This window comes from Psittacula echo (genome assembly GCF_963264785.1).
Source record: "Psittacula echo genome assembly, chromosome: 1".
Lineage (NCBI taxonomy): Eukaryota > Metazoa > Chordata > Aves > Psittaciformes > Psittacidae > Psittacula > Psittacula echo.
In genome coordinates, this window is record NC_137735.1 from 80,019,128 (window position 1) to 80,041,185 (window position 22,058).

Here is a 22,058-nt window from a genome sequence, read left to right on the forward strand (position 1 = left end):
TCCATGCACATGGTGCCACATCTGGAAAGAATGAGGACTTTTGAACGTACAAGGGAAACAGATTCAACATGCTACAGAAACTGCTGCTCAGCTACCTGAGGAAGTAGCTGTTATGTATTGTAGAGGGCATCAACAAGGTGACCCTAATCAGGAAACTGGAAATGATTTGGCCGATTCTGAAGCCAAACAAGAAGCTGAACAATCTGAAATCATGTCCTTAATCCCTGATGGCAAACTAACAACTGAGAAGTCTGAACCTAGATATTCAAGAGAGGATAAAAAGTTGATTGAAGGTCTGAAGAGACAGGAAAACCAAGAGGGTTGGGTTCAGATACCTGATGGGCGAATTGTAATTCCCTCTAATCACCTCTGAAAGTTAGTTCAGGAGGAACATAATGAAACTCATTGGGTAGCAACTCTTTATCTACAGATTATAGGAAGGAATCTATACACCGTAGTTCAGTTAGTGACAGAACAATGTCAGCTCTGTCTTAAGAATAATCCTAAAACTGACAATAGGAATCAAATTGGGACAATTGGGAGAGGAAGTTATCCAGGACAAGAGTGGCAAATAGATTTTTTTGAATTCCTGAGAAAAGAAGGTTATTGATATTTGTTGGTGTTAAAAGACTATTAGGGACAAGAGCAACAGGTTTAGATTATCCGATTCACCCTTTGAGATCTGGAGACTGGGTTTAAGAATATTAGACCTGTGTACAAAGAAATGCCACAGGTGTAGGTCACTGTTCAAACTGCAATCACACTATTAATAGAGATGGTATCATAGTTCAGTGGTGGCCCGTGCCTGAAGGGAAAGGATGGTATTGGTTATGTGGAGAAAATGCTCCTAAGACTCTACCTCAACTGGAAGGCGCGTGCACCTTAGGTGCTGTGGTACCCAGGTTTTGGCTTCACAAGGAGGGGTTTGTTCCATAATCAATGGTTCCTATATAGATCAAAGTGGCAGAATTGAAACAGATCTGGAGGAAATTTGGAAATAAACTGAAATATTTCACGCGATGACCAAGGATGATACATACCTCTTGGGTTTTTGAAGAAACATGGAGAAAGTTAACTTCATGGTTACCTAATCTCTCCTAGTTGAGGCAGCTGGTTGCAGGAATCGTACTAATAATTGTTTTAACGCTGATTACTTGTAACATGATAGTGTTCTTTTTGGTATTGTAAAAGGTCTGTAACTGTTTATGAAGATTGGAAAAGACATAAGGTTAGGCAACAAGTTGGAAGTGGTAAATACTTTGCCAGAACTCCTGAGTAAAGTGGAGTTACCTAGCAAAAGGATTTGCAAAGGTAAAAGAAAAGGGGGGGCTTGATATAAGGAAAGCAAGTGCCTGGAAAACCTAGGGTTAAGACACTTTTAACTTAGGTCTAAGCTAGAGAACAACATTTGTGTTGTAAGTTTGTGGTGTGATAACAGAATTTAGTAGTCTTGCTAACAAGAGTGAGTTATTTCTTTCCATCCTTCTAATGAGTGACCATCCTTCTAATTATCAGTTAGGCTGGAGACAGTGACTCCCGAACATCTGCTAGCTTGGGAGGCAATAAATTTTTGTGGATGAAGGTCCCACTGTTCTAAATGTTTGTCTGCTATCGGAAGCTTGCAGATATGGCTGGTTTCAGCTCCTTTGTGATTACTGGGGCATCCAACTGTGCCAAAGGTGAAAAGTGCACCCTGAAGAAGACTGCTTACTTCATCTTGAAGACCCCTGCCCACGACCATCGGCCATTGGAGGGCAGTGCACAAGCACCAAAAGGGAGAAGACTTATGATAATGAGTACCTAAAGTAATTGTAATTTCCCCACCGAACTCTCGAACCTAATGAATATGCATGTTGGTGTGTAATAAATACCTGCTTGCTTAACCTCTCGAGGTGCAAGTTAGGAGAAGCGATCCCCCTTGCACCCGGCGCCGTAATAAACATACCTGCTTTAGAACTCTCTTTGAGTTGTAGAGTCTGATTTCGTGCTTCAGTACAGATGTGTCTTCTGAAGGGTTGTTTGTGCTGGCGAGAGAAACGAGGTGGCTTAAAACTGCTCTGGGATCCTAATGCGAGCAAGTAGAATGAGTTGACTGTCCTTGCCTTTGTTTTGTAAGGTAGGCGAGTGTGGGGGTTCATTTTTGTCCTCATCCCCCTGATCTTTACCAGGAGTTTTCCATAAATCAAGGCAGGATACAGATTTGGAGAGCCGATTGACCCCTATTCTCCGCTTGGTGTCTTAATCCTATCCTGACCTACTGTAGGGATTATTTAGCAAGTTGGAAAAGCCTCATGCCCTGTCTGCAGCTCCCTGTGCCTTGATACAAGGTGTGACATTTAGAGCGGATTCCTGACATGGCAGGAGGAAGAAGTGGAAGTGGCTCATGGTGTGGGGCAAGCATGTACAGCGTGCGAGCTCTGCACTATTTCTGGTGCAGGATGGCACGGAGCCCTGCGTGTTGGGGAATGGCACTGGTGCATCCAGTGTTCACACTGGTTCTGGCTTCCCCAGGTTGCTTGTCTGTGGCGCAAAGCCTCCGGAGCTGCTGTGCTTCCCCAGCTGGCTCCTCCTGCCTGGAGAGCGCAGGGGCTGCTGGGCCAGGCTCCTCCAATTTGGCACTGCTTAAGGCCGTGGGATTTGACAAGTTGCCATGTTGTGTTCTGCTGCTGGCAGGAGAATCCCAGGCTTGCTTCCCCCCCTCCATGTATTTAAATGATCCCTTTGCTCCTACGGTCCTGAACTGGCTGTCGAGTTGGCAATGGAGAGAGGGTTTTGTCACTTTTAAACCTGTTGGAAACTTGGATGTGGGCAGTAGGAGCTCCCCTGTGGCAGAAATGAGAGAGAAGTATGTGCTGCATCTTCCAATGGTTGTGTTGAGCAGGTTGAAAATCGGCTGTCTTCAAGGCATCCCATGAAAGTGGTGTTGTGACCAGCATATTAAAATCAGGCCACCAAAGTCTTCCTGTCGTGTTTATGCAAGGAGATGCTTGTTAGTGCTAGCTGTCCCCTGGCCAGCCCAGTGCTTTTGGATGTCTGCTTGTGTCTTGTGCAGAGCCAGTGCCTTTTGTCCCTTTCTAGCTGATGGAAGGATGCGGAGTTCCCATTTAACACATCCCTGGCTGTATAATGCAGCTCTTGCTGAAACTAGTCAGATTAAAAGCATGAAATGAAATGAGCTGTGCAAGGAGCAGTCAGCTAACCCACCATCCCCACTGATCTAAACATCAGAGAGTGGAGATCTTAAATGGTATCAATGTTTAAAGGGACTCTTGGAATTGCTTTGTCTGCCAGGCTTTGGGATGGATCTGGCCCTCTGTGGAGCATCCTGCTGCCTCCCTGTGCTGCAGAATTGTGGGGGACCCTTGTTTGTGCAGTTGGTGCAGCATAATAGGGAATGACGTAATAATAGGGCTGTCTGCTTAACCAGGGAAGCTTGCTGGGAATGGACTTGTGAGCTACTTTGAGTTTGTGGTGCTCTGTGAGACAGCTTGTGGAGCGGTTCTGCGCGAATTGCAACAACTTCAGCGGGCAGCAGGTGAGCCCTCGCAGTCACTCACAATGTGCCGTTGTGCTGGAGAGCAGAAATGGGTACCTTTTGTTTCAGGAATGTATGTACAGGCTTCATGCTTTCCACTTACAAAGTTCCAAACCCCAAACATCGAAATTACTGCCTAGATTTATTGTGTTGTTCTGTTTTGAATTCCAAGTCTCAGATGTTGCTGTTAACTGAAAGTTCGTCCTCAGCAATAAGCCCTGCTGTCTGACTGGAAGGAACTTGGATTTAAGAGACATCAGACATGAATGTCACAGAGTGAACAAGACTCAAGTTTCCTGTGTGGGTCAACATTGGTGATATGCTGGAGATGTTGCTGGACTTCTTAAATCATGTCTGCAGCTGAGCTTTGATTTGGGATTGAGCAAGACATTTTCTAGTGCCTGTTTTTGCTGTTCGTTTATTTACTTGCCTCGGCCAGGTTGGACTTGGAGAAACCTTCTCTAGTGGAAAGTGTCCCTGCCCGTGGCAGGGGTTTGGAACTGGATGAGCTTTAAGGCAGCTTCCAACCCAAACCATTCTGTGACTTTATGACTGTATGACTCTGCAGCAAGCAGTACAGAAGCCAGGCTGGTGTCTGAGATAGCTTGGATGAAATTGTGTGTTTGTTCCTGTGGGATAGGAGATTGTGGCTGGAGGAGGTGAGACATCTGGAATGTATGTTATATGCTCCAGGTCTCAGATGCTCGGTTTGGGTCTGAGGGAGGCATGGTTTTGTCCTTAGCTAGAGTGTAACCGACTGCTGGGAAAATCAAGGCCCTGAAGGAGGTATCTGGAAGGAGGCTTGCTCTGATAACGAAAGGTGTTTTCTGGTTGAGACAGACTAAGCAGAGTGGAGAGACTGACTTGATTGTCTCGTCTTTTTATACTCCTTTCTACTTCTGAAGAGGAACTAGATAATACTGTTTTCCAGTGGGTGGTTCCCGTGCCTAGGATTTTATCTCCTGAAAACAATCTTTATCTTTGTTGCTTACTGGTGAAAGTCTTGGGGCCCCTTTGGAGAAAAGCCTCTTGTGTGTAAGCATTGTCAGACCCGTGGGTTCCGCTTTCATTCCTGGCCAGTGAAAATGTAAACTGAGTGTCCTTTGCCCTCTTTGTTCTGGGGATGCAGGGAACTTCAGCTCTGTGTGCCAGCCGCAGGCTTGCCTGAAGGGAACGGGAAGGCCTCTCAGCCCTGCCTTATATAACCTAGATGAGGCTTGTAGATGGAGGAGCATGGCTGGGACATGAGTCCCAGTGGCGTCCAGGCAGCGAAGGGTTCACACGCTTTCCGGAGTAAAAGAGAAAGCTTTCAGCTGAAAAGTCAGAGTAGCAGCTGTCCATGTAGGAAATCTAATGTGGAATAAACTGGTGGTCCAGCGGTGTTCTGAACCCAGCCTGCTGCTGGAGAGACTGCAGCGCTGGATACTGTCCCTGTGTGTAGCAAAGGGGAGGCAGGGGAAAGAAGGCGAAACGGCTTTGCGTAGAAAGGGGGGTTAAGGTGAAACTGATGACTGTAATGGTGAGAAATGCCCAGAGATCCCTGGTCTTAGGTAAGGATCTCGTTCTGCGGTCTCTTGTAGAGCAGAGATGTGAATTTAAAAAGCAAATGGAAAACAAGCCTGCTCATACTACTAGAGATACCTCAAGGCATTTATGAAGCTTTAGTCTTCCTGTTCCCTTCCCTGTGGCTATTGTAACATGTTTTCTGGTTCTCCTTCTAGGTATAACTGCTGAGACTTTCTAAAATGCCTTTATGCTTCCGGAATTACGTCGCGTATGCCGTACCTGGAGTGCTGGCACTTCTCGGGTGCTGGTGGATTTATTCCCATAGAAAAAAGCATGGAACCTATCCAGATGAAGAAGCAGTAGGTGCTGCAGAGCAGCAGGAAGAAGTGACAGAGCAGGATTCCACACCAGGAACAGAACCATGTGTTCCTCAAAGACAGCTCTCCTTGCTGGAAGGGGAACACACAGAGAACAAAACCTCGACCTCCCTGCTGACAGCAGGGTTGACGATGCCCTCTGTTATGTGTCACCCTGATGAGAGGCTGGATCTCTCACCAGACTGGCCAGTAACAACGAATCAGCCCAGCACCCTTGAGAACGACAGTGAAAAACTAGAAGAAACGGGATCTCAAGACGAAAAGAGTGTCCCTGCTTGTGTTTCTCTGCCCTGGGAGTCTGCCTGTTCGGAGCAGGCAGGGGAAGAAGACGTGTCCAGGTCAATTGCCAGTACTGTCCCTGTGTGTCAGGAGGAGGAGGACACACAGCCAAAAGGGGATGAATTGAGAAGAGAGAAGATTAGAGGAGTGGGTTTGTGCAAGGAAGACATTGAGAAAATTGAGCAAGTGACAATACAGATTGTTTCCGAGGTCATTTTGGCAGCAACTGAGGAAGTGCTGTGGGGTGCTGCAAGTGATGGGTCCACTGAGATCTGCCAGGCTGCTGCCAGTCAAGTTGAGACACCTCTGGAGATGGCAAGCGTTGTTTCCTCTGATCAGATGCTTGCAGAGGAAGCTCCAGTAGGCAGTGAGAATGTTAGGAGTGATGGTGTGGTACCAACATCCCTGCAGGCAGAGGAACAGGGTCAGAATGTGAGACGTTCAAGCTGTTTAACACGTGGCTGTTCATCCAGCCCTGAAGAGGGAGACACAGAAGACTGTTGGCAGAAGAAGCCTGTCCGCAGTGAGGGAGTGCTGCCCGCTCCTGCAGGTGATGGGTCCACTCAGCTCTGTCAGGCTGCTGCTAGCCAAGCTGAGACACCTCTGGAGATGGCAAGTGCTGTTTCCAGTGATCAGACGCTTGCAGAGGAAGCTCCAGTAGCTGATACGAACACTGCTGGAAAGAATGATGCTGCGGTCCTGACATCTCCGCAGACAGAGGAACAGGATCAGGATGTTACACGTTCAAGCTGTTTAACACAAAGCCCCATTGAGGGAGCCACAACAGACTGTCAGATGAAGACCCCTGTGTGCAGTGAGTCCCAAGGAGGTGGTCGGACTCCTGTGGAAAACCACAAAGGTTCTCCAGAAAAGGCGCCTTTGGTTAGGGAGGGCTCTGTGTGCAGCACATCCACATGTGAAGGTGGGGCATGTGTGAAGCGCCCGCTGCAGAGCACAGTGCTGGCTGTTGCATCGGGCCAGCATTCAGAGTTACGTAGTTTATCTGCAACCCGAGACACAAGTGCTGGGCAGAGCTCCAGCCCAAGTGAGACTCAGCCTACTCTGAAGCTGCCTGAAGACAATGAAGTACCATACAGCAATGGAGTACTGCGAGAGGATGGTCCAGACCCATGTAATGAGTGTAGCAAGGCACCAGGAATAGATGGAGACTGCCCACAAGGTAAGCGATTTGAAAATGCTCTTACACACGCACGGTGAACAAGCATTTTATGTGCTGTAACCTTCCTGCTTCAGGACATGTGCAGATAAATCTTCATGTTTAATTTCCCCAGGAAATGACTATTTAGCCCTCAAGTGCTGGTGGGTCTGCATTTGCTCTCTGAATTCATCTCTCTGTAGGATCCAGTGTTAGCTGGCCTACAGGAGGAGCTATGGGGTGTGTATCAGCTCATGTTGGTCTCCTACCAGGTTACATGGCCAATCTGCTAAAACTGAAGTTGTTGCTGTAGTGCAGAAGGCTTCTGGTAGCTATATTGGTTCATGTGGCAAGGCTGGGGTTGTCCTCACCAAATCTGTGCTACAGACCTTCTGTGGGACTTTGTCTTCCAGGTTTCCCGCATCAAGTAGAAAAAGTACTGAGCCTGACTGGCGAGACACAGCTCCTTGAGCTTGATGCCAACGTCCACGGTCTACTTCCAGCAGCACCACTGACACTTCATTCCCTCCTTATGACTGCCTGGGTGAGTCCCAGCTTGCTGGCTATGCTGATGTCGGGGCGGAAGGCTGTTGCTGGTCACTGCCATTGTAGGATGCTGTATCCATGTGGCTGGCTCACAGGCGCCCTCAAACCCAGTGTGATTTTGTGTGGCTGGTTGTTATCCAGCTGATTTAGCTGTTAATAGATCAGGGTTATCTACCTGTTCTTCCACTACTGTTCCCATTGTGCCTGTAGTAACGGTGCACGTAACTGTTTCCTTGGATGTGAAGATAGGCTTTATTCTGGAGAAGTGAATTTATGCTGGGAAATGAAAGGCATTTTGGATGTATTCCAAGCATGGTAATGCTCGGAAGCTGCCCGGCACAGTGGCTCTCTAGCAGTCGGGGCAAAGGACTTTGAAAATGAGGCCTCTGTGACAAATCTTGGACAATCCCTGTGAAGATTACCTTGATGTTTAAAACCTCCATGGGCAGGGAGTCCTGGCAAGTTGCACAGCGTTGATAGTGCAGCATGGCTTGACCCATCATTCCTGACTCTGCTCACTGATCTCTTGGGTAAATAAGTCTTGCAGCTGCTCTGTGCTGATAGTCTTTTTGGGAACAAGATGGGCCCCAGCCCAAGTCTGATTTCCTTGAGAACAGCATGCAGTTAACAATGGGTAGTCTTCTGCTCCTGCTCCAAAGCAGTCTTTAGAAGTGAAATACTACAGTGCCGTGGCTGTAAGCCTCAGGAGGTGCTGGTGGAACAGGGAGTTGCTGTGAATGAAGCTTCGAGTTGCAGTGAACACTAATGAGAGCTTCTTTCCTCCACGTGACAGCTCTTCCTCCCGGATGGAGTCACTGTGCCGGTGGTCGTGGCGCACCAAGTTGATGCAGGGCACATGTTCCTGCAGCAGCACACTCACCCCACTTTCTACGTCCTGAGGAGCCTTGAGCAGCAGATGTGCGTCTGCTACTCTCAACCTGAAATTCCAACCCTGCCAGCTCCAGTAGAAGGCAAGTAACTTGACTGTTCACTTAAGAAACTTCGAGGGTCATGTGAAATCCTGCTGCCCTGAGTTAGGCTTGGGAGGTTTCCCAGTGCATGAGGTGTGATAGTTCGTTGGTTATTCCATTGATTTGGGCTTTTTTTTAAGCTCTGTTCTTCCTCACCCCATTCATCCCTGAATACTTCTCCAGCCACATAGTTGCACATTGAAATTTGGAAGGACGTAAGTCAGTCTTGGGTTATTTCTTATCTACCTGGCACCTGGTATATTTTTGCTGACAAAGTGTGGAGCTACTCCCGCATCTTCCTAGTGTCACTGCCTGTACATGGTCTAAAGTGGAGGGTGCATCACATGGAAAGGAGTTATTCGTCATAACTAATGCCTGAAGTGCTGATTTCTGGAAATCCGCTGAGCTTTCTTCTCTGTACCCTTATGTTCCGCAGTCGGTATTATCTGCGCAGCTCCAGGCCTGGATGGGGCATGGCTACGGGCTCAAGTTATCAGCTACTTTGAAGAGACCAGTGAAGTGGAACTCAGATATGTGGACTATGGAGGATATGCCAAAGTGAAGGCTGACACAGTCAGACCAATCAGGTCTCTAGCTCCTCTTCCATGGCCTGAGGCCATATCTGGCTCGAATCTTCTTCAGAGGCATCTGTATTGTTTGAATTCCTTCCGGGTTTTTCCACAGCTGAAGTGGGAATTGGTAGAAAGGTTTGCCTCAGCAGCAGGGGTGGGTTCCCTGGCAGCAGAGCAAGCTCTCGCAAGGCTTTATTGAAGGGGAAGGAAGAGGAAATTGTGACTTCTGTCACTTCAGCATGGCAGCTGAGCAAAAGGATGCCTTTGGGAGGCCCCAAGGTGTAGTTAGTTGCTGAGCTAGGAATAAGATTGGGATTCTCTGTGCTCCAGCCCCACTGTCTGGGAGAGCTGTATTGGATGAGGGTTTTCTTACACAAGCCCATTAAATACTTGCTTGTGCCCAGAGGTGGGAGGAAAGCAGTCAAGCCTCCATGGTGGAGGTGGCTTTTGCTTGGAGCCCAGTCCAACGTGGCGTGCTCATCAGACAATGGGTTGCTGCTGCTTAGATTGCTGGGAGGTTGTTTTTGACTGTCATCAATGTTACACTAAATCCCTCTTACAGCAATTGATTAATCAATGTCACCTTAGAGAATACAGGAGTGACTTAAAGCCCTGTTCTTATTCTGATGGATTCTCTTTTCTTTAAGGTCTGACTTTTTATTGTTGCCTTTCCAAGGAGCAGAAGTTTTCCTGGACAATGTGGTGCCTCTTGCAGGTAATGGAGCTCCTGACAAGTACTATTGGCGGTCCCACTGCAGTGTCAGTGGGTGCCAGCGGTGGGCAAGCAATGATCGTGCCTGAACCTTCCCTCTCTTATTGCAAGCACAGCTCTGGTGTGACTAGAGCAAGGACTGGAAAAAATGAATTTTATTCTTCTAAATGTGCTAGCATGGCAGAACCTGTCAGACTCCAGGGGAAAGATGATAAATGTCCAGGCTTTTTCCGGCTTGGAGGAGAGGGTGAATTACTCTCCTAAAGAGCAAGTTGGCAGGGCTGGCAGTGTATTAAGTGAAGTAGCTGTAACCACTCTGCCACCCCAGTGGGGCAGCACTCTAGAATTGATGAAGACTGGGAGGCCTCCTATAATCCTAGGGTGAAATTGGTGAGCTCAGCTCCCTCCTTGAAATGCCTATACACCAATGCGTGCAGCATGGGAAATAAGCAGGAGGAGTTGGAGACCTGTGTTAAGTCAGGAGATTATGATCTGGTGGCAATTACAGAGACGTGGTGGGACAGATATACTCATGGAGGGCTATGTCCTTTTCAGGAAAGACAGGCCAGCCAGGCGGGGTGGTGGGATTGCTCTTTATGTGTGAGAGCAGCTGCAATGTACTGAGTTCTGTCCAGGGACAGGGGACGAGCGAGTTGAGAGTCTGTGGGTGAGAATTAAGGGGCAGGCTGGCAGGGGCAATACTGTTGTGGGTGTCTGTTACAGGCCACCAGATCAGGGTGAGGAAGTTGACGAGGCCTTCTACAGGCAGCTGAGAGCGGCCTCACAGTCACAGGCCGTGGTCGTCGTGGGGGATTTTAATTTCCCTGATGTTTGCTGGAAGGACTACACAGCAACCCAGCCACAGTCCAGGAGGTTCCTCCAGTGTATGGATGATAACTTCCTCATGCAAATGGTGGATGAGCCAACCAGGAGAGGAGCGCTGCTGGATCTCATCCTCACTAACAAGGAGGGTCTGGTCGAAGCAGTAAAGGTTGAGGGCTGCCTTGGTTGCAGCGACCACGAGATGGTGGAATTCAGGATCTTGTGTGGTAGGACCAGTACAATAGCAAGTAGAATTGCAACCCTGGACTTTAGCAGGGCAAACTTTGGCCTTTTCAAGCAATTGCTAGGGGAAATCCCATGGGCAAGGCTGCTTGAAGGTAAAGGGGCCCAAGATAGTTGGTTGACATTCAAGAATTGCTTATTCCAAGCTCAAGAGCAGAGCATCCCGACACGTAGGAAGTCAAGGAAGAGGGCCAGGAGACCTGCGTGGCTAAATAAGGAACTGCTGGGTATGCTCAAGTGGAAGAGGAGAGTTTATAGGTCATGGAAGGAGGGGCTGGCCACTCAGGAGGAATATAACGCTGCTGCTAGAGGATGTAGGAAGGCAGCTAGGATGGCTAAGGCCTCCTTAGAATTAAATCTGGCAAGAGGGGTGAAGGACAGCAGAAAGAGCTTTTTCAAATACATGGCTGATAAAACTAACACCAGAGGCAAGGTTGGCCCACTGGTGAACGGGATGGGTGCCCTGGTGACAGAAGATACAGAGATGGCAGAGTTATTGAATGCCTTCTTTGTCTCAGTCTACTCTGCCGGAGGCAGTCCTGAAGAGCCCTGTACTCCTGAGACCTCAGATGAAGTCAGGTCACTGGAGCAGTTGGCCTTAGTCGATGAGGAATGGGTTAGGGACCAGTTGAGCAATCCGGACATCCATAAATCCATGGGTCCAGATGGGATGCACCCATGGGTGCTGAGGGAACTGGAGGAAGTCATTGCTAGACCACTCTCCATCATCTTTGCCAGGTCTTGGGAAACTGGAGAGGTGCCTGAGGACTGGAGGAAAGCAAATGTTACCAAGGGGAAGTCATGCTTGACCAACCTCCTAGCCTTTTATGAGGAAATAACATTGTGGATGGATGATGGCAGAGCGGTGGACGTGGTCTACCTTGACTTCAGCAAAGCATTTGACACAGTCCCCCACAGCATCCTCATAGCTAAATTGAGGAAGTGTGGCCTGGATGATCAGGTAGTGAGGTGGACTGCAAACTGGCTGAAGGACAGAAGCCAGAGAGTTGTAGTCTATGGGGCGGAGTCTAGTTGGAGGCCTGTATCTAGTGGAGTGCCTCAAGGGTCAGTACTGGGACCAGTATTATTTAATATATTCATCAATGATTTAGATGAGGGAATTGAGTGTACTGTCAGCAAGTTTGCTGATGACACTAAGCTGGGAGGAGTGGCTGACACGCCAGAAGGCTGTGCTGCCATCCAGCGGGACCTGGACAGACTGGAGAGTTGGGCAGGGAGAAACTTGATGAAATATAACAAGGGAAAGTGTAGAGTCCTGCATCTGGGCAGGAACAACCCCAGGTTCCAGTATAGGTTGGGGAACGACCTGTTAGAGAGTAGTGTAGGGGAGAGGGACCTGGGGGTCCTAGTGGATGGCAGGATGACCATGAGCCAACACTGTGCCTTTGTGGCCAAGAAGGCCAATGGCATCCTGGGGTGTATTAGAAGGGGGGTGGTCAGTAGGTCGAGAGAGGTCCTCCTGCCCCTCTACTCTGCCCTGGTGAGACCGCATCTGGAATATTGTGTCCAGTTCTGGGCCCCTCAGTTCAAGAAGGACAGGGACCTGCTGGAGAGAGTCCAGCGCAGGGCAACTAAGATGATTAAGGGAGTGGAGCACCTCTCTTATGACGAAAGGCTGAGGGAGCTGGGTCTCTATAGTTTGGAGAAGAGGAGACTGCGGGGGGACCTTATTAGTGTATATAAATATATAAAGGGGGAGTGTCATGAGGATGGAGCCAGGCTCTTCTCAGTGGCAAACAATGATAGGACAAGGGGTAATGGGTATAAACTGGAACACAAGAGGTTCCACTTAAACTTGAGAAGAAACTTCTTCTCAGTGAGGGTGACAGAACACTGGAACAGGCTGCCCAGGGAGGTTGTGGAGTCTCCTTCTCTGGAGACGTTCAAAACCCGCCTGGACACATTCCTATGTAACCTTATCTAGGTGTTCCTGCTCTGGCAGGGGGATTGGACTAGATGATCTTTTGAGGTCCCTTCCAATCTCTAACATACTGTGATCCTGTGATACCTTCTGTCATAAAGTAGCTGTAAATGCGAACTTAGTTTTAATGTGTTAAACCAATATCTGATACTTTCCTACTAAGGTGACTGACGTGTATAGTTCTGTGTTCAAAATGCTACCGTTCAAGCCCCGGCAGAGTGTCATGGTGGTAGAGATGCCTGATGCCTGGGGGCCTAAGAAGCTGCCTTGTACGGAAGGGGTTTCTGTGGGAGCTGGGGATCAGGCGGGTCAGTAGTGTCTTCAGGGTCAGTGAAGCCCTGAGGCCCTTGAGCTTAGTTTATTAAGGATCAAAATACTAATGACCGCTGAAAGGCACTGCAGATACGCACTTTTCTATTGTTAAAGCCTCCTAATTCATCAGCCACTTAAATTCCTATTAACTTAGCTAGTGGCTTTAGAAAGCACTTCATTCTTCCTTTCAGCAACCCAGCAGGCATAATGCTTGTGTGATCTCCAGCTTAATAGACTGGTTTCAGCAACAGTGGGTGAGGATTTGCTGGCCTAATGGATGTAGGAGGTCAGGCAAGTTGAGCTTAATAGTCCCTTCTGGCCTTTGAAGCCTGTGACTGTCATTTGTTTTCTCCTGCTCTTCCCCAAGATGAGGATCGCTTCTCCCCTGAAGCTGACGCAGCTGTTGGCGAGATGACCAGAGGCGCAGTCCTTGAGGCGCAGGTACGTGGAGCTGTTGGGAAAAGTCTTGTTGCTGATGGTACTACTGCTGTGACTCTGTGCACCCGCCATCCTGTGAGTGTGAAGACAGACAACAAAGCCAGAGCCTGGAAGTCTGGCTGCTGAGCAGGGTCTTGATGAGAACTTCCTGGTGTAGCATCAGTTCCCGCTCAGGGCTGTGTGGCTGGGGAGGGATGAGTATTCCCTCTTGTGAGTGATGTGGGCAGAAAGCCAGGGTATGGATTTGAGTGATGAAAGTGAACTTGCCCACAGGGTGTTCCAGCTGCTGCCTGGTGGCAGGAGCTGCATTTCCTCCAGCCTACACATAGGAAGGGGTGTCTGATAGGGAGCGAATGATGCTGGCATTGCATCCTTCACGGCTCACAGCAGAACTGCTGCCCACTCTGGTTTTTCTGTGTTTCCAGGTCACAAATTATGACAGTGCAACAGGACTGCCACTGATACAGCTGTGGAACCTGACGGGCAATGAGGTGCGTGCGTTGACATACCTCTTTTGTTGGAATTGATGCCGATGCAGGCTTCCTGTTGTTGATTAGGAACTTGCTGATCGTTTTTTCTCTAGTGGTTTGTTCACCTTTCTACTTTTTGTTTTCTTTCTTTTCACCTCCCTTTAGGTGGTGTCCGTAAACAGAACTCTGGTGGAAAGAGGCCTTGCTGGGTGGATTGACTACTAGCAATGTCCTACCATTTCCCTAGAAACACATACCTCATCTCGGTGAAAGGCAGGGTTATTAAAAGCCATAATGACAAATACTGTAGCTTTAAAGCAAAAAGTCGTCTCTGGCCTCTATTCAAAAGCTGAATGGGAAAAACCTTAAAACCTTAGGGCTCGTTCGAAGGTAGCAGATGCTCCTTAAGCTGTGATTGTTCCACATGTATAATACCCGTGAACTTAGTGTCTGCTTTCCCTTCAAAGTTAGAATTATAGAATCATAGAATAGTTAGGGTTGGAAAGGACCTTAAGATCATCTAGTTCCAACCCCCCTGCCATGGGCAGGAACACTTCCCACTAAAGCATGCCGCCCAAGGCCTCATCCAGCCTGGCCTTGAACTCCGCCAAGGATGGACCATTCACAACCTCCCTGGGCAACCCATTCCAGTGCCTCACCACCCTAACAGTAAAGAACTTCTTCCTTATATCCAGTCTAAACTTCCCCTGTTTAAGTTTGAACCCGTTCCCCCTTGTCCTGTCGCTACAGTCCCTGATGCATAGTCCATCCCCAGCATCCCTGTAGGCCCCCTTCAGATACCGAAAGGCTGCTATGAGGTCTCCACGCAGCCTTCTCTTCTCCAGGCTGAACAGCCCCAACTTTCTCAGCCTGTCTTCATACGAGAGGTGCTCCACTCCCCTGATCATCCTCGTGGCCCTCCTCTGGACTTGTTCCAACAGTTCCATGTCCTTTTTATGTTGAGGACACCAGAACTGCACACAATACTCCAAGTGAGGTCTCAGGAGAGCGGAGTAGAGGGGCAGGATCACTTCCTTCGACCTGCTGGTCACGCAACTTTTGATGCAGCTCGGGATGCGGTTGGCTTTCTGGGCTGCGAGCGCACACTGAAGCTGGCTCATGTTCATTTTCTCATCGACCAACACCCCCAAGTCCTTCTGCGCAGGGCTGCTCTGAATCTCTTCTCTGCCCAACCTGTAGCTGTGCCTGGGATTGCTCCGACCCAGGTGTAGGACCCCTTGCGCTTGGCATGGTTAAACTTCATCAGGTTGGCATCAGCCCACCTCACAAGCGTTACATTGGTTGTCCTTTTTTAACAGGCTCTGCCTATGAAATTAATGAATGTGATTAAGGAATTTAATGTTCAGTGATGGATTTCTTGACTTGAAAATCGTGGCTTTCTCTCTTTCCCTTCAGGACTCGCCGATGCACAAGGCCCTCTTCTGGGTAGCCATGGCAGTGCTGCAGCTGGATGAAGTAAACCTGTACTCAGCAGGTACAGACCTGCTTGAGCAGAATCTGCACACCCTGGACAGCCTTCGAATATTCAACGGCAAGGTGAGCTGTTAGCGACCAGCTCTGACTGACACTGGGTTTGTGTGAGCACTTACATCTGTTGATAACGGAAAAAAACACAACTCTTGTCCTCCTGGACACTGGGTAAGCAACTGAAATTGCAATTTGCATTAGGAATTGTTCCACTTGGGTACTACCAAGAGTAAAACTGCGATGTACGTAACTGCGTTCTGAACCGGCACAGAAATGTACAGGTGTGTTGTGTTCAAAGGTGTGTTTGGTATTTCAGTGTAAGCTCTTAAAATTACTCTGTCACTTGTCAAAAGAACACCTTGAGCTATCATGAGCAGCTCTTGGGTCTTCTTTTTCCTGGTCAGAGCCCGGAAGAGGTGTTCGTGGAGATCAGGAGGCCCCTCGAGTGGCACTGCAAGCAGATGGACCATTTTGTTGGGTTGAATTTCAACTCCAACTTCAACTTTGCAGTAGTGGGACGCCTCCTGAAGGGTAAGAACACATCTTGCATCTCCTGTTAGAGTTGTGCTTCCTTACCCTTCGTGTGAAGTGTCCTGAGAACATGCTGATGAACACAGTGATGCTTCGTAAATATGCATTGAACATTAAATACAGTATTCGGTTTTTAACCCCATTTCTTAGGGTACAGGCACCCTTCTGCTACCACTGTAGCAAGAACTGTGAGGGTTTTACACACACTACTAGCTCTGGTTAACAAGCACAGGAACTGTGACAAGTTTGAGGTGAACACCCAGAGCGTGGCTTACCTGGCAGGTAAAAGCAGACAAACCAGCGTTGTTCTCAGTTTGTGCTGACTGAAAATGAATGGATTCTTGTGGGAATTCTTACGGGTTTAGGTTGATAAAATTGTACCAGCGTGAAGGACACTTGTAACTGGGGGTGAACGAGGGGCTGGGCCAGGCTGGGGTGCATCAGAGACAGCGTTTGGGGGGCTGAAGGCTTTGCCCACAGGGCAGCGGCTGTGCAGCAATGGAAACGCTTCAGGGAGGCTGAAGGTTTCTTGATTTAAGCCTTGCAGTGTGTGCCTTACAGTGTGCCAGTTCCTAGTGATCTACAAACAGAAACTGTGACCCTGTGAGGGCAGGTATTTAAGTCAGGTAATTGTGACTGGATGGGGATTAGCATTCTTTTTAAATGGCCTGCTTTGAATCAGAACAAAGACGACCACTGGGACATAACCACTCCGCACTGCAATGCACACAGGAGGAGTTGGTAGTGGGTGGAATGTTGCTTACCTTCAGCGTTGCCTCTCTGCAAAACTTACGTTGACTCTCTTTGGCTTTTTAGCTTTGCTGCCAGTGTCTGAGGAAGTTGGAAGTCGCTGCAGCCTAAAGCACAGGAAGTCTCTCTTGTTGACAGCCGTTTCAATGGAGAATGTTCCCATGGATACCTACCCCATCCATCACAGTGACACTAGCTGTAGGTTGGTTGTCTAACTTTTAGATATTTCACATACATTTCAATGTCTGTTTCCTTTAATAAATTATCCAAAGGTAACCTGTGTTCTGTTAAAAACTCAGTCACAGAAATTTGGGTATCAAAATTCATAGAGATTTAATTCTGAGGTCTGTAAAGCTATTGCAGAGCTGAACTGCTTTGGAGGTTGTTCAACTCTTTGCTAACATCTTTCTACAAGACCTAATTTCATCTCGTTTATATTTTAGAAGAAAGTTTTACTTGTCCTTTTATAAGTAGTCACTTTACCCTTGTCATGAAAATCTCACCACCTGAGAGCCTGTCTATATGCAGCACAGATATAAGCTGAGAAACCCACCTCAAAGTGATGGGGAGGGCCAGTTTCTCTCAATGGGGAGCACTTTACTCAGTGTCTGTCTTCTCAGCATCCAGTTTTGTCTTGCCTTGTAGGCTGTTTCGCTTGTGTGCTTTTCACTGCTTTATTGTTTATCTCTTCAGCATTACATCCATATCAGATTGTTAGCCTTCACTAGTCAGTTTTGCAAGCAAAGTAATGACTATCTCTTTCTCTGTGTTTTGGGGAGATTGACCTGTTAGGAGAGACGGGTTTAATACAGGATAGTTTGGCTATTTGCACAATTTATGCCTAAATATGCACAGTTCTAAAGATTTTCTGAATTGAATTTCTCTGCACTTTCAGGACACTAAAAGAAAACCAACCCTGGTCATCACCAAGGGAAAGGTGCCTCCGTCACTCGCTGTCCCAGTCCCCAGCCCTGGGGGGGGGTGGAGGGGAATCTGAAATGCCATTCGTTGGCCCCTCTGGATGCACTGGATGCATCGGCTCCTGCGAATGAAAAAGGACCACGATGCTGTCTGTCTTCTACCTCTTCCTTCCAGTGCAAAGGTTGGTTTTCTTGCTAGTAACTGACCTGCCTTTTGAAATTCCGTCTCACCACACCAGGCATTCAATATGCCCTGAGCCTTGATCAGATCTATTTTGATGTATGTCTGGATTGGCTCTTGCAAAAGGATTTGTCCCTTGCTTAGCATGTTGAAATAGAGCTGGTTAGGCTTATTTCTGTAGTTACCTTGAAGAAAAATGAGCTTTTTTTTCCCCTCAGCATTTTTTAGAGAGAATCTGAACTCCGAAAACGTGTGGGCTTGGAATAAACGATTGAATCAACTCTGAAAGAAATATGTGCCTGGGAGTAGGTAATTTATTTCTGGCTTTTGGAAGGCAAAAGCTTTTGGATATTTGCTTACTTGACAAATTTGTCAAGAACCCCCCCCATTAAATCGTCCCAAGGAAGAACTGGCCCTTCCCTCTCCTCTTTCAGTTGAATTGACAGTGTCTGATGAAGAGGAGAAGGGTTTTTCTGTGCCTTGGACACATACTCTTTATTAGAGCAGGCAGCCAAGTCTGAGCCCAGAAAGCAGATTAAAGCTAAAGGAATTCCTGCAGGGTTTTATTCATGTGGCTAGGACAGAAAAGAGCCAATAATAAACTGCTTTATGGGTTGTCTGATCTGGGTTCTCTGTGCTCTCCTTAGCTGGCAAGATGTCATTTCGGGCAACAAGAATTCCTTGGTGCCTACTGATTACTCCTTTTTGTTGCTTACAGTGGTCTTGGCTATGTCCTGGCAGCTGGCATGGCAGGTCTGTCGTGACTGGCAGTGGGCCTTCAGGGTGAGTTCCTCACTGTCACTCGGGCGACTGAGCCATTCATTGTAAAATCAGAACCATCCCTGGGGTTGGGATTACTTATGCTCGTCATGTCAAAGGTGAACAGTGGAAAGACCTTCTACTGCCTGACTGGTCATGAACTTGGTGTTTTAGAGGACTTGGTCACGAGTTTGGTGTTTTCCCTTGTTCCTGCAGGACGAAGGAAAGATTTTAGCCTAGTTCTTGCAGAATGGAAGAGGCACAGGTTAAACTGTACAGCAGCCAGGGCAGGCGCTGATGTGCTTCTTACCTGAGGAGGCACTTGGATGCATCAAGACCTCCTGAAATAGAGGAATGTGAAGGTATCTTCTGTTCTTGTCACGTCATCGTGATGTTTCTCCGCAGAGAACACCAAGTGCTTTGGAAGTACTCTGTCAGATCCTCCCAAGTTCTCTATAAAATTAACTAGCATGTACACGATGAGGGGGGAAGAATGTTTGCTGGAATAACAGTCTGAAGTTACGCAGGTAACACTGATGGCTGCATGATTGATTCTTGCATTTGTAGCTGGAATATTACTGTTCACTTTTCTTTCTTCACATGTTTTACTCCAGAATCAGAGGGAGCGGTCGTGTATCTTTATGATGCAGAGGGAGGTCTTTTTTCCTCTGAAGTCACCATACATCACCAAAGCCGCTCTTCTTTACAAAAATGACCTACAAACCGCAAGTTACATTCATTTCTGAGCATAGCTGCCATTCTCCAGTCCGTAATTCTAATGCTGAATTTGAAGTTCTGTAGGCTTTTCACTCCACGGGTACCCTTTCTGTAACCAGCCTTGCTTGTGTCTACAGATAACTCCTTGCCTGGGAGGTCTAGCTCTGGTTCTTCTGCTTCTGCTGGTCCCTCACAGGACCCAGGGAAGGACAGCAGCACACAGAGCACTGAGCATCTCTGGCACAATACAAGCAGCAGCTGAGAAGCCAGGAGTACACAGAACTGCCAGGACTACTTGGTGTCACGATGTCATCTCACTTGCCAAGAAGTAAGTGATTTTAGCAGCCAGGGTCCCCTCCCCTGAAGAATGACCATTCCCTTTTGGGGAATATGGTCATCACATCCCACTCAGCTCCTTTGTGTCGCATGTTGTGTACAAGTTGCTTGAAACACCATAAACACTTTTACAGGAATGCTACACAGGAGATCAAAAACTTCTTTGTGTCTGTTATTCTCCTCTTTTGAGGGGGAAGGAGGCAGAGTTAGGATGGGAGTGTGCTCCTGTTGAAATCCAGCTTTATTTTCTACTAAGTTTGCCTTTCCCTCTTGCTTTAACACGTTAGGGTAAACTAGATTGGGAAAAGAGCACAGTTCACAGTGTGACTCTCTCTGCCATTCTTAGTGCCTGAGGAAGGTTGGATCAGCATGGTTGAGGCAGTCTTTCTATGGTGTTTGTGAGCCTGCTGTGCCTCTGATGAAGAAGCTCAGGGCCTGTAGGACTCGAACCTGGTTTATAAAGTAGTTGCGTGTGTGTTTTGAGCAGCTAACCTGTGGCTGGCAGATGGCCTCTTCCTTTTAACCATACAAAGATCAAAGGTCAACATCAGCTGCCCTGTGGGACAAAGTCAAATACGGATTGCAGCAGATTTCCCTCTCGCGTCATCCTGCAGCCTGGAAAAGTCCTTGCCAGGGCCGGGGAGGGAGAGCGGGATCTGGTTTGGGAACAGCAGGTGCCGCTGTGCAGCTGCGCCAGACCCGGCTCTGCACTGCCGCTGCCCGCAGGCTGCTCCCCGGGCTCCCCTTCAAACGCTTCTGGTTTAAACACTTGCTTTCCTGGGAGCGTGGCTGTCTGCGGAGTGTTCTTCTTGTAGGGGATTCTAATTGACAATCAGATTTGCATCCTGCTTGCAGCCGGAACAGCAAGTCCACCAGTGATGTAGTTGGATCACAATTTGGAGGCAGTAAAGGCTGAAGTGAGTAAAAAATGAAGTTTCCTGAATCATAAATGAACATTTCTGACAGTTCAACAACTAGACTACTGTCAAAGTTGCTCTGCTGCAAAGATGTTCCTTATAACCTCCAGCAATGCAGTAGAAACAGATTTCAGTTTTTCTTTAGCAAAGGATTTCCACAGCATAAGGACATACTGCCGAAGCCCAGATGGTTCCACTTCAAATCAAGTCCAAGAGCCCTTTATCTCTAGAAGATGAAGAATTAGGTTCATATCTTACTGAATCCACCAGTTTGATGGTCACCTGGTGATTTGCAGCACCTTAGTTTTAAGATTTCAAACTTCCGTATTGACCTCAAAGGGGATTTTCTGCTAAACTACTAAGCAGAAAGAGGCCAGTAAAAAGTTAATTCTCTCCTAGAGCAGGGCAGGAAAGAGGCAAGATTTGGACAGTTTTGAAAAAGGAGAGCTTTTGTCTGCTAACTTGCTGTGCAGACTGAGACTCGGGTTTTAGACTCGGGCAGAGTTAAGGAGTGCTTCAGCTGCTGCATCTGAACAGTTCGGAAAACCCACATGTTACTCTCATTTGTATCGGTTACACAAGCAAAACCATCTTGGGGCATTTAGACTTGCCCACAGAACGCTTCCATTTAGCTACTAATTTGCTACATTCTTGCCCACTCTCAGCTGTCGTAGTTCTCCTATCCAAAATTTCACAGCAATTGTTTTAGCAAAAGCTGGCAATGAAATCTGCAGGTAACAGGACTGGGATTTAACATGAAATCAGTGGGTCGTAGTCTTCACACTAATTAGGATTTCCCTGTTCATAGATAAAGCCTCATTAAAGTTCATATCTTCAAGGGAGTGCATTTTGATTATAAGAAGTCTAAATGAGGTAGGCTGCCCTATTCGTCACACCCTGCTATTTCTAGTATCTCTCATTTCCTTCTTTGCCTCTCAGCTGGAGTTTTGTCTGGTCCTCACTGGATCTGACTGCCATGGCCTTTGTTACTGGAGCTGTGGGAATGTGTGTACCGCTGTTTCTTTACAGGGCTCAGCTTGTCCAGGGCACTGTGTCACCGTGCCTCCAGGAGACATGCAATTCATCTAACAGGTGAGGTGCACACAGCTGTGGAAACACCCTTGGGAACACTGCACAGGGCTGAATCCCAGTTTGTTTAAAGACAGAAGGTAGGATGTGACTGTGAACGCTTCTCGTGAAGGCAGTTGGGTGTGAATGTTGTACTACCTTGCTTGCCGGGATGCTGAGGCCAAGTGGCCTTTTGCACCACCAACGGCAAAACATCAGCAGCTATGATATTTGTTGAAGATTTTGATTTTTCTGTGTTTCTTCTGCACTAGTTCTAATATTCTTGTTATCCTGTAGTTGTTATTTTCTTACACGGTAGTTGTTTCGTTGTTTTATTGTAGTATTTATGTTGTTACTCTGTTGTTTTATTGTAGTATTTTTGTTGTTACGCTGTTGTTTTGTTGTTATAACAATAGCAAACCAGTGTTTTGACCCTAATTTTACTATCATTTTAGTATTTTTTTACTGTCAATATGCAATTCCCACCCTCCTCCACCTCACCCCCACCCC

General features: G+C 47.6%; 2 protein-coding genes across 2 annotated transcripts in view; both read left to right on the top strand.

The window, feature by feature from the left end:
• Nucleotides 1-21,845, top strand: part of LOC308232915 (protein spinster homolog 3-like) — a gene marked incomplete at both ends in the record, with an annotated part of 90,319 nt that extends 68,474 nt beyond the window's left edge. Inside the window, 5 exon segments of the mRNA XM_080639220.1 lie at nt 18,470-18,511; nt 18,513-18,534; nt 19,365-19,555; nt 21,420-21,572; nt 21,821-21,845. Coding sequence (XP_080495346.1) covers nt 18,470-18,511; nt 18,513-18,534; nt 19,365-19,555; nt 21,420-21,572; nt 21,821-21,845 — 433 coding nt within the window.
• On the top strand, nt 5,551-14,106 carry LOC308226988 (uncharacterized protein; the record flags this gene model as incomplete). The annotated part of the gene is made up of 8 exons (XM_080629242.1): nt 5,551-6,877; nt 7,267-7,397; nt 8,193-8,370; nt 8,807-8,957; nt 9,590-9,657; nt 13,341-13,414; nt 13,837-13,902; nt 14,047-14,106. 8 exons carry the CDS (start codon nt 5,551-5,553, stop codon nt 14,104-14,106), a joined length of 2,055 nt encoding a protein of 684 aa, XP_080485368.1.
• Nucleotides 21,846-22,058: the final 213 nt, after the last annotated feature.